Source organism: Callithrix jacchus, chromosome 22, assembly GCF_049354715.1.
Source record: "Callithrix jacchus isolate 240 chromosome 22, calJac240_pri, whole genome shotgun sequence".
Taxonomy (NCBI): Eukaryota; Metazoa; Chordata; class Mammalia; order Primates; family Cebidae; genus Callithrix; species Callithrix jacchus.
The window spans coordinates 685,430-700,756 of record NC_133523.1 but is presented as its reverse complement, the minus strand read 5'-3'; the positions used below and the strand labels follow the sequence as shown (position 1 = coordinate 700,756).

The 15,327-nt window shown below is 59.0% G+C and overlaps 1 protein-coding gene and 1 long non-coding RNA gene across 15 annotated transcripts in view; one reads left to right on the top strand and one right to left on the bottom strand.

The window, feature by feature from the left end:
• Nucleotides 1-88: 88 nt before the first annotated feature.
• PALM (paralemmin) overlaps nt 89-15,327 on the bottom strand; it is a 34,595-nt gene continuing 19,356 nt past the window's right edge. For 7 of the 14 annotated variants that reach the window (XM_035285845.3, XM_035285847.3, XM_054250465.2 and 4 more), the window contains exons 6-9: nt 14,269-14,290; nt 12,587-12,646; nt 9,172-9,303; nt 89-2,120 (exon numbers count right to left, since the gene is read on the bottom strand). In XM_035285845.3, the coding sequence (XP_035141736.1) occupies nt 1,591-2,120; nt 9,172-9,303; nt 12,587-12,646; nt 14,269-14,290 (744 nt within the window). In that variant the 3' untranslated portion in view covers nt 89-1,590. The remainder of the gene's footprint in view (nt 2,121-9,171; nt 9,304-12,586; nt 12,647-14,268; nt 14,291-15,327) is intronic. The other 7 variants (XM_035285849.3, XM_035285851.3, XM_078361304.1 and 4 more) reach the window with 1 other exon arrangement.
• On the top strand, nt 5,721-12,145 carry LOC144580897 (uncharacterized). Its single transcript, XR_013531208.1, has 2 exons — nt 5,721-5,906; nt 6,345-12,145. It is a non-coding gene; the product is annotated as an uncharacterized LOC144580897 (long non-coding RNA).

Sequence of the window (15,327 nt, the reverse complement as noted above, 5' to 3'; positions counted from 1 at the left end):
CCCTTTTATGGCTCCGAGGCCTGCAGGCCCCACTCCCTGGCCTGGCCACGCCTTCCTCGCCGGGTTGAAAGCCAAGGACTCCAGGAACTGGGGCTGTTCACGCTGTTTATTTGCTTCTCTGGGAAAATCAAGAACATTGGGGGCCTCGTCACACACCGAAAGCAGAGGGGCAGCAAGGGCACTTCAGCGAAGGCTCGCGGCTCGAGGGACTCGGGCAGACTCGAGGGAGGAGGAGTGGGGGGTCCATGGCTGATGTCCAGGTCACCCCCGAGAGGGCCGCTCCTCCCAGCCACCCAGGGGCAGAGCGGAGGCAGGGACCCAGGCTCGCCTCTGAGGTGGCCCCGTACCTGCCCTGCTGAGGCTGCAGGTGGTGACTGGACCAAGAGGTGGCCTGAGCATGGGCCACCTAGCAAAGAGGCCAGGTTGGGGCCTGGTTGTCCAAAGCCAACGCGTGAGAAGGTGTCTGTGAGAATGTGCACGAATGTGCCTCTGGGGACGAGTGTGGCTGCCCCCAGGAGGGAAGCCCCTTACCAATTCCAGTGACAGGGGACTGGGGGCAGGTTCACATTGGTCTGGGTGGCAAATGAAGGTCTCCTGCTCCAATTCAAGAGATTTCCTGTCCCAGGCTGTGTCCCTCCCTCCACTGCCCGGACATGCTCCAAGCCCAGTAGAGCTGGCAGATGGGGCCTGATCTCTGGGATTTGGTTGGGAAGACCCAGGACCCTGGTCCAAGCAGGTTGGAGAAGAGGCCGGGGGCGGCCCCTAGGGTCCCCAAATTAGCACCAGGAGGAAGGTGGGGGTGGGAGCTCAGGGCAAGGAGTGGCTCACTCGGTCCCTGCCCTGTGCGGGGGCACATCAATGACCCCTGGTACACCCCATCTAGAAGACAGCCCAGGGGTTACAGGCCCCTTCCGAGTGGGGCTGTGACCCCAGGGTTACCCCTCCCCCAGACTCCACTGTCCACTGGTTGGGCCCATAGAGGGCACGGGGGGGGCACAGCAGGCGGGGAGTGCCAGAGGGGCTCTTCCTCCACCCAAGACCTTGAGCCCCAAAAGAGGCACGGCCTCACCCCAACTGCCCGAGATTGGGGGGCCAGCGCCTTTGCTGGGAAACCCCATGGAGCCCCCTCCTGGGGCCTGAGCAGGCCCCAGTGCCCCCCAGCTCCCGGGGCCCTCTCTGGCGGGGTGTCCCCTCAGAGAAAGGCACAGGCGGGAGGCCCAGAGGGTGGCAGGCTGGCCTAGGCCACGTGGAGGCCGCGGGTTCCACCAGCCAGGACCTCGGTGGGCGCGAGCCGCGTCTGCGAAGCTGCCGTGACATGGGGGGCCTCGTTTCGGGAAAAGCGGGTCTGCCCTGTCCCTCTCCTACCAGGCGCAAGTGCACGGCTCTGGTTTGGGGGTGTTGGGGCGTGGTGACAGGTGGGGGCCCCTGTCCCTCTTTCCAGTGAAAGAAAACTCAGGAGGAACAGGTAACAACTCGTCACGTCCTGGGCCCGTGAGGCTGTGGGTGGAGGGTGGGCAGGCGCCGGGAGGGGCCGGGCTGGTGGGTGTCTGTGGTGGGGGCGGGGGCCGGGGTCTCAGGGGCCGGGCCGGCTCACATGATGGAGCAGCATTTACAGCGCTGTTTCTTCATGTCGAGGTCCTGGGGGTCGCTGGTGGTGGCCTCAGGCCCTGCCTGGTTCTCCTCCCTGGCACCCGCCTCTGCAGGAGGCTCGGCGGCACTGCCGTTAGGCGGTGCGGGCTCCTTGGGCTCGGCGGCGTCTTCGATGACCACCAGCTCCGCGGTGATGGTGTCTTGAAGGCCCAGCACCTTCTTGGTCTCTGCCTCGTCCTCCACGTTCTGGTAGCCCATGAAGATCATGGTGACTGGAGGCTCCTGGCCGGGCTGGATCCCCGGCGGGCCCGACGTGGCCTCGCCTGGCTGTGCCTGCACACCGGTGATCTCACGCCGGGAGGGCGTGGTGCGGGCCGCCTCCTCCATGGCCCCCCGGGTCTCTGCGGCCCCTGCCGTGGACCCTGCCTCGCTCAGCGTGACTTCGTCTGCTTTGTGGATGAGTTCGTCCACCTCGGAGGAGCTCAAGGGGTGGATTCCGTTCTCGGCGGTGCCATCCACAGCATGGACCACTGTACAAAGAGACACAGAGAGAGTGACCTGGCTGGAGGCAGGAGGGACAGAGGGAGTGGCCTGGCTGGAGGCAGGAGGGACAGAGGGAGTGACATGGCTGGAGGCAGGAGGGACAGAGGGAGTGGCCTGGCTGGAGGCGGGAGGGACACAGGGAGTGGCCTGGCTGGAGGCGGGAGGGAATCCAGGGGAAAGCTCGTAACCTCCTCGAGGTTAAAGAGGAAATCACGAACTAGATCTCTGATCCAGAACCGGCAGACAATTAAAGCTCCCTGTGGCATTTGTAGACGCAGCCAGAGCGGTGCAATGAGAAAGTTATTGTTACTAGTTTTTGAGACTGGGTCTCTCTCTGTCACCCAGGCTGGAGTGCAATGGCGCGATCTCGGCTCACCGCAACCTCCGCCTCCCGGGTTCAGGCAATTCTCCCGCCTCATCCTCCCGAGTAGCTGGGATTACAGGCACGCGCCACCATGCCCGGCTAATTTTTGTATTTTTAGTAGAGACGGGGTTTCACCATGTGGACCAGGATGGTCTTGATCCCTTGTCCTCGTGGTCCACCCACCTCGGCCTCCCAAAGTGCTGGGATTACAGGCGCGTGCCACCGCGCCCGGCTAATTTTGTGTTTATAGTAGAGATGGGGTTTCTCCATGTTGGCCAGGCTGGTCTCGAACTCCTGACCTCAGGCGATGGGCCCGCCTTGGCCACCCAAAGTGTTGGGATGACAGGCGCGTGCCACCGCCCCGGCCAGTCAGGGAAATCTACAGGCACAAAAGCATTTATGGGCTGGTCTTAAACTGACCTCGAGTGATCTGCCCACCTGGACCTCCCAAAGCGCTGGGATTACAGGCGTGAGCCACCGCGCCCGGTCACAAATTGGGATTTTATTGTCTTCCATTTTGAAGTACAGTTGACCCTTGGACCGCGTGAGATCGAACTGTGCGGGTCACTTACGCGTGGGTTTTCTTTCACTTCTGACGACCCAGAGACAGCGAAACCAACCCCTCCTCCTCCTCCTCCTCCTCCTCCTCCTCCTACTCAGCACGAAGATGACGAGGACAAAGACCTTTAGGATGGGCCACTTCCTCTTACTGAACAGTAAATACATTTTCTCTTCCTTTTCCTTTATTTATTTATTTATTTTTGAGACGGAGTTTCGCTCTTGTCACCCAGGCTGGAGTGCAATGGTGCGATCTCGGCTCACCGCAGCCTCCGCCTCCTGGGTTCAGGCAATTCTCGTGCCTCAGCCTCCCCAGTAGCTAGGATTACAGGCACGCGCCACCACGCCCAGCTCATTTTTGTATTTTTAGTAGAGACGGGTTTCACCATGTTGACCAGGATGGTCTCGATCTCAACCTCGTGATCCACCCGCCTCGGCCTCCCAAAGTGCCGGGATTACACGTGTGAGCCACCGCGCCCGGCCTTGATTTTCTTGATGAAATTTTATTTTCTCTAACTTGCCATACTGTAAGAATATTTTATGTAATATTCATACAACAGACGTGCTAATCGACTCCCTACGTCATCAAGAAGGCTTCCAGTCAATAGGAGGCCATTAGTTCAGTTTGGAAAGGTCGGGCGGGGCGCGGTGACTCCCACCTGTAATCCCAGCACTTTGGGAGGCCGGGGTGGGCTGATCACTTGAGGTCAGGAGCTCAAGACCAGCCTGGACAACAAGGTTAATCTCCGTCTCTACTAAAAAACACAAATCACCTGGCGGTGGTGGTGCGCACCTGTAATCCCACCTACTCAGGAGACTGAGGCAGGAGAATCACTTGAACCCAGGAGGCAGAGGTTGCACTGAGCTGAGATTGCACCACTGCACTCCAGCCTGGGCAACAGAGCAAAACTCCATCTCAAAATAAATAAATAAAATAAGTTTTGGGAAAGTGAAAAGTTATCCGTGGTTTACCAACAGTGCAGGGTCGGTGCCCCTAATACCTGTGGTCAAGGGTTAACGCTAATTCCCTTTTTTTTTTTTTTGCGAGGGAGTCTCACTGTCACCCAGGCCAGAGTGCAATGGCTCGATCTCAGCTCACTGCAACCTCCGCCTCCCGGGTTCAAGTGAATCTCCTCCACCACGTCCTGCTAGTATTTCCTATTTTTAGTAGAGACAGGGTTTCACCATGTTCGTCAGGCTGATCTTGAACTCCTGACCTCAGGTGATCTGTCCGCCTCAGCCTCCCAAAATGCTGGGATGACCGGCATGAGCCACTGCGTCCCACCTGTAATTCCATATATTTTAGCCAACTGGCTCCCATGCAATCACCCTGAAGAGTAGGTCTTCTTTCCCATTGTAAAGACAGCAGGAATGAAAGTTCAAACACGGAAGGAACTGGCCCAAGATCATATATCTGGGCAGGGCTAAACGCCCGCTGTGTCCCCGAGGCTGGGTTTGTTTCTCTTACACAAGACAGGACCACCCACCCTGGGGAACCGGAGGTTAGATGTTACCGGGATTCTGATATTTTCCATTTTCGAGTGTATTTGATTGATCATAAATTAACATTTTCATTCATTTTAAGTTTCCTTCATTTCTTTTTTGTTTTCTAGGAAGTGCCCTAAAGACTACGCATTTTCCTCTGAGTTCTGCTTTGGCTGCATCCTGCAGGTTAGATTATGTCATTCACTTTCAAGTGGACTTTTGTTTTTTGTTTTTGAGAAGTCTCTCTCTGTCGCTAGGCTGGAGAGCAGTGGCACTATCTCGGCTCACCGCAACCTCCGCCTCCCAGGTTCAAGCGATTCTCCTGCCTCAGTCTCTCCAGTAGCTGGGACTACCAGCACGCACCACCACGCCTGGCTAATTTTTTGTATTTTTAGCAGATATGGGGTTTTACCATGTTAGCCAGGATGGTCTCAATCTCCTGACCTCACTGACCCACCTGCCTCAGCCTCCCAGAGTACTGGGATTACAGGCGTGAGCCACGGTTCCTGGCTCCGAAAGGTGCTTTTAGATTTCAAGGAGTAGAGGAACACAGAGCAGAAGACACAAGCTTTTAACAGTCCCCAATCCTCCCTGGCAGCCTCGGTCGTGGGGGTCACTTTCTGCCAATGTTCTCTGTTTGAATTCTCCATTGGGATGCGTTTCATTATTTTATTTTATTTTTTATTTAAAAGATGGGGTTTCACCATGTTGGTCAGGCTGGTCTTGAACTCCCGACCTCAGGTGATCCGCCCGCCTCAGCCTCCAAAGTGCTCGGATTACAGGCGTGAGCCACCGCGCCCGGCCGGGATGCATTTTAAACATATAATCAGTCTTGCTGTATGTGTTTCCCAAGACTTTCCAAAGTTCCTTATGTGTGTCCCTGTGACTTGTCAATCTCTGAGCTGCGCTGGACTCTCTAAGGACCGGACCTCACCACCCCAGGACTCCCAGCTGTGGTCTGAAGGCAGCCCTAGATCACAGCCCCGCAAATTCCTTCTAGAAATACAGCTGCCTGCCTGCGCCACGCCGGGAGTTGGGAGGGACACAGCAGGGCCCAGGGACGCGCCTCCTCTGGGACAAGGGTCAGGGCTCCTGTTCCTGGCTCTAGGCCAAAAGGAAAGTGCTCTCTACTTTCAGTTTCTAAACCCCAGAGAGGGGAGCCCGTGCTTCAAGGCCTCTCAGTGACTTTGGGCTGGAGGCCCGGAGGGTGGGGTGTGTCTGGATCATGAAGAGTTGAATTCAGTGTCTCACTGACCACTGCCCCAAGACAGGAATGGGAGCCCTGGGCTGCCATGGAAACGGATCACCTTCCCGTTGCTAAGCAACCAGTATCCAGCCCGGCAGGTCTGGAATCCCCCGGGGCCAGGTGAGGCTGCAGAGGCTGGAGTGGGGGGTGGGGGTGGGGAAGACGAGGCCTGGGGAGAACTGGAGCTGAGATGCCACCAGCCCCATACCCCAAATCCCCCCCGGGGGAGCTGGGCTGTGAGGACTCCTCTGACTGCATCTGGGGCGCTGCAGAGGCCTAAGCTGAGAACGGAAGGCTTTGGGAATCAAAACCACAGGGAGGCCCCAGTTCACACCACCGGAGAGCAAAGGGAAGGGCTACAGGTGCTGTTGAGGACACGGGGAAACTGGGTCCTTGTCTGAGAGCCGTGGGAGGGAGACGGTAACACTGCCACGGAAAGCCGCAGGCCCTCCCTGAGCTCCACAGTCACCTAGGGACCCAGCGGTTCGCTCTGAGGTGCCCACCCAGAGGCCTCAAAAGCAGGGGCGTGAATAAATATTTGCATACGAATCGCCCCAGCACTCTATGCACAGCAGCCGGAATGTCTACAGATGGAAGAAGGGGTGAAGCCCAACATGGTCCACCCAACCTGTGGAATAGTATTCAGCCATGAAAAAGAGCAAGGCTCCGACCCAGGCCACATTGCAGCTGCACCTTGAGGACGTCACACCCAGTGAGAGATGCCGGACACAAGGCCACATGCAGTGTGTGATCTCTCTCTTTTTTTTTGAGGTGGAGTTTCTTTTTTTAACTTTTTTTTTTTTTTTTTTTTTTTTTAAATAGAGATGGATTTTCACTATGTTGGTCAGGCTGATCTCGAACTCCTGACCTTGTGATCTGCCTGCCTCGGCCTCCCAAAGAGCTGGGATTATAGTCGTGAGCCACTGCGCCCAGCCTGAGGTGGAGTCTCACTCTGTCACCCAGGCTGGAGTGCAGTGGCGTGATGTCGGCTCACTACAACCTCTGCCTCCCGGGTTCAAGTGATTCTCCTGCCTCAGCCTCCCGAGTAGCTGGGATTATAGGCATTTGCCACCATGACTGGCTCATTTTTGTATTTTTAGTAGAGACGGATTATGTTGGCCAGGCTGGTCTCGAACCCCTGACGTCAGGTGATCCGCCTGCCTCGGCCTCCCAGGGTGCTGGGATTATAGGCGTGAGAACCTGCACAGGCCATCTGATCCCGTTTCTATGAAATGTCCAGAACAGGCCAATCCAGAAAGACAGGGGAGGCGTGGGCGCTGGGGCTGGGGAGGTCACCGGGAGTGACGGCTGATGGGGATGGGGCTGCTTCCCTTTTTCCTCTTTTTTGAGACAGGGTCTTGGTCTGTCGCCCAGGCTGGAGTACAGTGGTTCCATCACAGCTCATGGCAGCCTCAATGTCCCAGACCCAAGTGAGCCTCCAAATAAGGCAGATTTTTTTTTTTTTTTGAGAGGGAGTTTCGCTCTCGTTACCCAGGCTGGAGTGCAATGGCGCGATCTCGGCTCACCGCAACCTCCGCCTCCTGGGTTCAGGCAATTCTCCTGCCTCAGCCTCCCGAGTAGCTGGGATTACAGGCACACGCCACCATGCCCAGCTAATTTTTTGTATTTTTAGTAGAGATGGGGTTTCACCTTGTTGACCAAGATGGTCTCGATCTCTTGACCTCGTGATCCACCCGCCTCGGCCTCCCAAAGTGCTGGGATTACAGGCTTGAGCCACCGCGCCCGGCCTGAGGCAGAATTTTATGGTCAGCGAATTATCTCACAAAGAAAGGGAGGCCAGGCGCGGTGACTCACGCCTGTGACTCAGCATGTCAGGGCCGAGGCGGGAGGATCCCCTGAGCCCCGTAGTTGGAGGCTGCAGGGAGCTATGATGGGGTCACTGCTCTGCAGCCTGGTTGACAGAGTGAAACACTTTCTCTAAAGAGTAAATAGAGAGAGAGAGAGAGAGAGAGAGAGAGAGAGAGAGAAAGAAAGAGACACTTTGGGGCTTTTGTGCCGGGCTGCCCTCCTCCCTCCCACAGCCTGTTTGCCTCTAGACCACCAGGAGCCCTTAAAACCAAATCAGACCTCAGCACCCTCAGGACCCAAACCACCCAAAGCCCTCAGGACACAGCCCTGCCTGGCCCCTGGCTCCAGGGAAAGCACCCTTCCTCTCCCTGCATGAGCCCAGCTCCCCTCATCCCTGCAGCCCGGCTCCCCTCACCCCTGCAGCCCAGCTCCCCTCACCCCTGCAGCCCGGCTCCCCTCACCCCTGCAGCCCGGCTCCCCGCACCCCTGCAGCCCGGCTCCCCTCACCCCCGCAGCCCGGCTCCCCGCACCCCCGAAGCCCGGCTCCCCTCACCCCTGCAGCCCGGCTCCCCTCACCCCTCCAGCCCGGCTCCCCTCACCCCTCTAGCCCGGCTCCCCTCACCCCTGCAACCCGGCTCCCCTCACCCCTCTAGCCCGGCTCCCCTCATCCCTGCAACCCGGCTCCCCTCACCCCTCCAGTCCAGTTCCTCTCACCCCTGCAGCCCAGCAAACTCCATCCTACCTTGGGGCCTTTGCAGGTACTGCGGCTCACATGCACTGCTGCCTCCAATGAGCCCCTGCTGACCTCCTCCCGGAAGCCTCCCCAGCCCCATCCACGCCCCACAAAACCCTCTCAGGGTCCCCTGTATGTGCGTCTTCTGTAACTCTTATCACACTATCAGTTCTTTTCCTGAAATTTTGTATATCGTTAAGAGACAGGGTCTCACTCTGTTGCCCAGGCTGGCACGCAGTGGTGTGATCACGACTCACTGCAGCCTCCACCTCCTGGGCCCAAGCCATCCTCCCATCTCAGCCTCCCAAGTAGCTGGGCCCACAGGCGTGCCCCACCACAGCAGGCCATTTTTTTTTTTTTTTTTTGGTAGAGACAGGGCCTTGCTATGCTGCCCAGTCTGGTCTCAAACTTCTGGGCTTGAGCGATCTTCCTGCCTCAGTCTCCCAAAGCGCTGGGACTAAAGGTGTGGGCCCCTGTGCTGGCACTAATTATTTAAATGAATCATTGAATAGCTCCGGATGGAAGGGCCAGGTCTGCCACCTGGCGAGGCCAGGAGTCACCTCCAGATTTCCCTCCAGAGCCCGGCTGGGGACCTGGCACCCAGTCCAGCTTCCAGGCAGCTTTCTGGAGCGAATGAATGACTGTGCCATGGGCCAGGGCTGAAAGACCTCTGAGCCCCGCCGTGGGCAGCAGGGGCTGAGGGCCTGGCCTGAACGGCTGTCTGCTTCCCATCGGATCGAGGTCCCGACTCCGGAGCGGAGGCCGGGCCGCACGCCGGGAGCACGTGAGTCAGGGGCTCGGACCCAGGCCGAGGGAGGGCAGGGGCTGGGTGCTCGTTCATACCTTTGGTCTCGTCCTCGTAGACTTTGATGCCCTGAGGGAGCAGCTGACGTGGGAGCAGCGTGGTGCTGGACAGCACCCGGGTCTCCCCAGTCACCTTGTCCTTCTCCACAGTGATCTCAACCGAGTACATGGCTGGCACGAGAGTCACGCGGTTACGCCACAGCCCGCCCGCCCCCTCGTCCCCCGCTGGGCTGCGGCCAAGCCAGGGATGGGGGAGCCAGCAGTGCAGAGCCAAGCAGCAGTGGGGCAGGCGGAGCCAGGGGTGCTGGGGCACCTTCTCATCGTGGACCTCCCCAGCTCTACAACCCTCCCCAGCTCCCCAGTGCCGAGGGCGACTGGTCTGAACATCTCTGCTTGGCGTTCCAGGCCCATCCCGCTGTCCCACCCAGATGTTCCTCGTCCCCGTCCTCTGCGCTGCGTCCTCTGCTTGGTCACCAAACTCTTGCCTGTCAAGCTCGGGTTCCAGCCCAGCCCATCTGGAAAGCCTTGATTGTCCCCAGATCTCTTTAATTTTTTTTTTTTTTTTGAGACGGAGTTTCGCTCTTGTCACCCAGGCTGGAGTGCAATGGCGCGATCTCGGCTCACCGCAGCCTCCGCCTCCTGGGTTCAGGCAATTCTCCTGCCTCAGCCTCCCGAGTAGCTGGGATTACAGGCACGTGCTACCATGCCCAGCTAATTTTTATATTTTTAGTAGAGATGGGGTTTCACCATATTGGTCAGGCTGGTCTTGAACTCCTGACCTCAGGCGATCCGCCTGCCTCGGCCTCCCAAAGTGCTGGAATCACAGGCGTGAGCCACCGTGCCCGGCCTATTTACCTGGTTAAACACAGACAGTCTCCCTCTGTCACCCAGGCTGGAGTGTGGTGTCACGATCACACACCTCCCTGGCTCAAGCCATCCTCCCACCTCAGCCTCCTGAGTTGCTGAAATCACTGGTATACGCCACCTCACCCAGCTAATTCATTTATCTTTTTTGGAAACAGGGTCTCACTATGTTGCCCAGGCTGGTCTCAAATTTCTGGGCTCAAGCAGTCCCCCCGCCTCGGCCTCCCAAAGCACTGGGATTACAGACGTGAGCTCCCGAGCCCCGCCATTCCTGCTTTCTCAGAGGAGCAGGTGAATCCCAGGGACCACGGCCGAGACTGGAGCTCAGTCCGCAGACCCACAATGCCCAGCCCGACCTCTGCCCACCCCGACCACCCAACTCCCAGGACCCCACGCCTCCTTCCAGCTGACCCTTGGACTCAGAGAATGAAGGGAATCCCTCCGGAGATCAATGCATATTGCTACTTCTCAGGGTCCTAACCCCACAGCCAGCAGCTCACCCCTGCTCTGCAAAAATCACTCCCCCCAAAACCACAAGAGCCTGTACCCTAACGGTGACTGTCTGTGGTGGCTGCCCGCCACCCCAGGCCTGCTGGAAGATCCTCAACCACCTCCTGGAGACCCCATCCCAAAGTGGGAGCTGGACATGGCTGCCAGGACTGGCCTGACCCCTGACACTGCCCCCAGGCGAGGCGTGGCCTCAGGGCCTTTGCACGGGCTGTTCCCTCTTCCCGGGACAGCTGCGTGCCTTGCTCCCTCAGCCCCTCCGAGGGGCCGTCCGTCCCCACTGTGGGCCATCGCCCGACTCCTCAGCCCTCACAGGCACCTCCTTCCCCTCCTCCCACCCATCCTCGGTGCTCAGGTTCCGCTGCCTTCGCTGGACTCTGCTCTGTGCCGGGACCTCGCCCAGGCACCGGGCCCTAATCTCCCGCACACCCATCCCCTCCTGGACCTTGATCTGGACTCAATCCCTATCTGTCCACGGGAGCTGCTCTCACATGTCCATGACCTCACTCCCGATCTGCCCCCTGCTCCTGCCCCCCACCCTACTCTTCCCACCGTCAGGGGCAGCTCAGTCCTCTCTGCCTCTTTTTTTTTTTTTTTTTTAGATGAAGTTTCGCTTTTTCGCCCAGGCTGGAGTGCTGTGACACGACCTCAGCTCACTGCAACCTCCGCCTCCTGGGTTCAAGTGATTCCCTGGGCTCAGTCTCCCGAGCAGCTGGGATTACAGGTGCCCCCTGCCATGCCCAGTTTATTTCTGGGTTTTAGTAGAGCCGGGGCTTCACCATGTTGGCCAGGCTGGTCTCGAACTCCTGACCTCAGATGATCTGCCCGCCGTGGCCTCCCAAAGCACTGGGGTTACCGGTGTGAGCCACCGGGACCGGCCAGTCCTCCCTGCCTCTTATCCCCACCCCTGATTCCTCCTCAAACCCTGGGGGCTCCCCCTTCAGAACACAGGGAACCTCCCACTGCTCGCCCCTCCGCAGTCCATCCCAGCCTCCTTCCCCAGCCTCCTCCCCACCCAGCCCTGGTCCCCTCCTCATTCTTGGGGCAACGTCCGCAGTCTGTTCTCCCCACAGTCAGCAGAGGGCGCCGGCGAGCACAGAGTCGGGATGGAAGCTGCGTGGTCCTGGCTTTCCCTGCAGCCCTCCATGGCTCCCGCCTACCTCCGGGGAGAAGCCCACGTCCTCTCCCAGGCCTGCCGCAGGGCCCTCCCCAGTCTGCTCCAGCATCTCCCCTCTGCCCTCTCCCCTCCTCACGCCGCTCCAGCCACACGGGCCACCCCTCCAACACCCCAGGGCCAGGGCCTTTGCACTGGATCAGCTTCCCCCAAGCGTTCCACCCACCCCGGTCTCCCAAGGTGCTGGGATTACAGACTGAACCACCTCGCCCGGACCCTGCCTGGCTTCTCTGCCGGTCCAGCTCCCCTCTCACAGCAGCGGTTTTGCCAACTGTGATGACTTCTCGTTATTTGGACCCAGGATGAGGTAGGTACCTCGGTCCCACCCCTCTGGCAGGTGGAGAAATTCAAGTCCCCAGGGCCACGAGGCAGAGCAGGGTTCGAGCCTGACTCCAGTGCTGCCTGGCCCTGAGCGTCAACCCCGACCTTCCCCTACTTCTTGGAAGCGCAGCAGTGCCCAGGCCTGGCTTGGTTGCCTCCAGGGACGGGGCGCTCACTCTCTGTCCCGAGACAGCCAGTCCAACTGCCCGAGGACAGGAGCAGGTGAGATTTGCAGCGGGCGTGTTCAGGCGTGTTCAGGCGTGAGCGCCACCCCCCGTGGGCCCCAGCAGCGAGCCTTGAGGTTAGGGTGGAAAGCCGAGAGGGCGCGTCGGTTAGAGCCGCCATGCGTGGGGCCCGTCTTCTCAGGGAAGCGTGGGCCGGCGTGGGACCAGGGCACCAAAGCAGAGGGGCCCCCACCCCAGGCTCGGAGCCTCGGCCTCGGTCCAGCCGCCACCCCCAAAACCACAGCCCCGCCAGACGCTGCGGAGAGCAGGTCTGTGTCTCCCCAACCCCGGCTGGTGCCCCAGGACCGAGACTTGGCCCCGACGGCGGCTGGATCTGGGGCCCAGAGCCTGGGGGTCAACCCACCTGCCTTCATCATGGGGGATCCATTGACCGTCCTCACGGGCGTGTTGGAGACGCGCTTCTCTGCACACGAGGCGGATGTGGAGAGAGAAATGCGGGTCAGAGGAGACGTCCCACGGAGCCTCCAGACAGCCAAACGCCCCTTCACACACGTACATCCAGAACCCCCACATGCACCAGGGCTCCTGACACCCAGATACAGCCCAGACCCCACCCAGATGTGGGCACCTGGGCCCCTCACCCAGACACCCAGACTCTGCCCAAACCCTTCCTAGATACAGGTACCTGGGCCCCCCCGACACCCAGATGCCAGCCAGACACAGGCACCTGGGCCTCCAAGAGACACAGACCCCAGCCAGCCCCCACCCAGAGACGGGCACCTGGGCCCCCAGACACAGCCCCCACCCAGACACGGGCACCTGGGCCCCTCAGACAAGCAGACCCCACCCAGACGTGGGTACCTGGGCCCCTCACGCAGATACCCAGACTCTGCCCAGACCCTTCCTAGATACAGGTACCTGGGCCCCCCCGACACCCAGATGCCAGCCAGACACAGGCACCTGGGCCTCCAAGAGACACAGACCCCAGCCAGCCCCCACCCAGAGACGGGCACCTGGGCCCCCAGACACAGCCCCCACCCAGATACGGGCACCTGGGGCCCCAGACACACAGACCCCACCCAGAACCCACCTAGACACTGGCACTTGGAACCCCCAGACCCACCCAGACCCCACCCAGACACGGGCACCTAGCTCCCCTGCCCCTAGAAAATCCCACAGCCAGGCCCACAGTTCATTCCTCATCTCTCAGCCCAGTGATTTTTCACAAAACCCCTGAGAGGCCTGCATGGATTTAATTATTAATTTTTAATTCTACAGTAAGACAAGGAGACACTCTTCTTATGAATAATTAACACACAACAAACCAGGCCAAAGGCACCTGAGGTGCCAGCGCCGATCCCAGCCGGCAGCTGTCCCACCACGGATATGGAAACAGACACGTTTCACGACACGTGTTTTACAGACAGAGTCTCGCTCTGTCGCCCAGGCTGGAGGGCAGTGGTGTGATCACAGCTCACTGCAGCCTCGACCTCCTGGGCTCAAGGGATCCTCCCACCCCAGCCTCCTGAGTGACTGGGATTACAGGCGCCCGCCACCACGCCCGGCTAATTTTTTTGTATTTTTGGTAGAGACGAGGTTTCACTGTGTCAGCCAGGCTGGTCTCAAACTCCTGACCTCAAGTGATCCACCCGCCTCGGCCTTCCCAAGTGCTGGGATAAGAGGCGTGAACCACTGGGCCCAGCTGGTGGCTAATTTTTTTTTTTTTTAATGTTTGGCACAGATGGGGTCTCTCTATGTTGCCCAGGCTGCTCTTGAACTCCTGGGCTCAAGCTATCCTCCTGCCTCACTCAGCCTCCCAAAGTGCTGGAATTACAGGTGTGGGCCACCACGCCCGGCTAATTTTTCCTATTTTTTCAGTAGACCCCGGGTTTTGCCACGTTGGTCAGGCTGGTCTCGAACTCCTGACCTCAGATGATCCACCTGCCTCGGCCTCCCAAGGTGCTGGGATCACAAGGCTGAGCCATCGTGCAAACTGTTAGCTTGAGCTGCATTCCCCGTCCCGCCATCCCCTCTCTGGCCACCAGGGTGCGCTAAGGCCCCACAATTTCCTTCCAGAAGCCCTACCTTTGGGTGTGGCCACCGGGGTCTGCAGGAAAGAACAGACAGAGAGGTCAGGGGTGTCCCGGGCAGAGGAAGGGGAGCCTGAGGGGTGGGGAGCGTGGGAAGGGCGTGGCATGGTGGGTGACGTCAGACACACCTGCTTCTGGTCCCATCCTCTGGCGGCTCCGGCCAGAAACACAGGGGCCATCTCCTTTCTTTCTTTCTTTTTTTTTTTTGAGACTGAGTTTCGCTCTTGTCACCCAGGCTGGAGTGCGATGGCGCCATCTCGGCTCACCGCAACCTCCGCCTCCTGGGTTCAGGCAATTCTCCCGCCTCAGCCTCCCGAGTAGCTGGGATTACAGGCACGCGCCACCGTGCCCGGCTAATTTTTTGTATTTTTGGTAGAGACGGGGTTTCACCATGTTGACCAGGATGGTCTCGATCTCTTGACCTCGTGATCCACCCGCCTCGGCCTCCCAAAGTGCTGGGATTACAGGCTTGAGCCACCGCGCCTGGCCCGTCGTTTTTTTTTTTTTTTTTTTGAGACAAGATCTTGCTCTGTCTCCCAGGCTGGAGCGTAGTGGTGTGATCAGCTGACCGCAACCTCCTTCTCCTGGGTTCAAGTGATTCTCATGCCTCAACCTCCCAAGCAGTTGAATTACAGGTGCCCGCCATGACATCTGGCTAATTTTTATATTTTTAGTAGAGATGAGATTTCATCATGTTGGCCAGGCTGGTCTTGAACTCCTGACCTCAAGTGATCCACCCGCCTCGGCCTCTCAAAGTGCTGGGATTCCAGGCGTGAGCCGCCGTGCCCGGCAAGGGTCTGGTTTTAACACGGTCTGGCGTAGATGTCAGAGCCCGGAATCCACAGCTGAGTCCACTGAGGACCACTCAGCTGTGTGGCCTCGAGCCAGCCTCTCTGCCTCTGTGGGCCCGGGTTTTTGACGTCCATCAAACAGGGTTACTGTTTCAACCGGAAGGGCTTGGGAGGCCCAGGCAGCGTGAAACAGATGCAGGTGCGTAATAGAAACAGTGGCCCCAGCCTGGGCAGCACAGTGACACCCCGTTTCTACCAAAAAT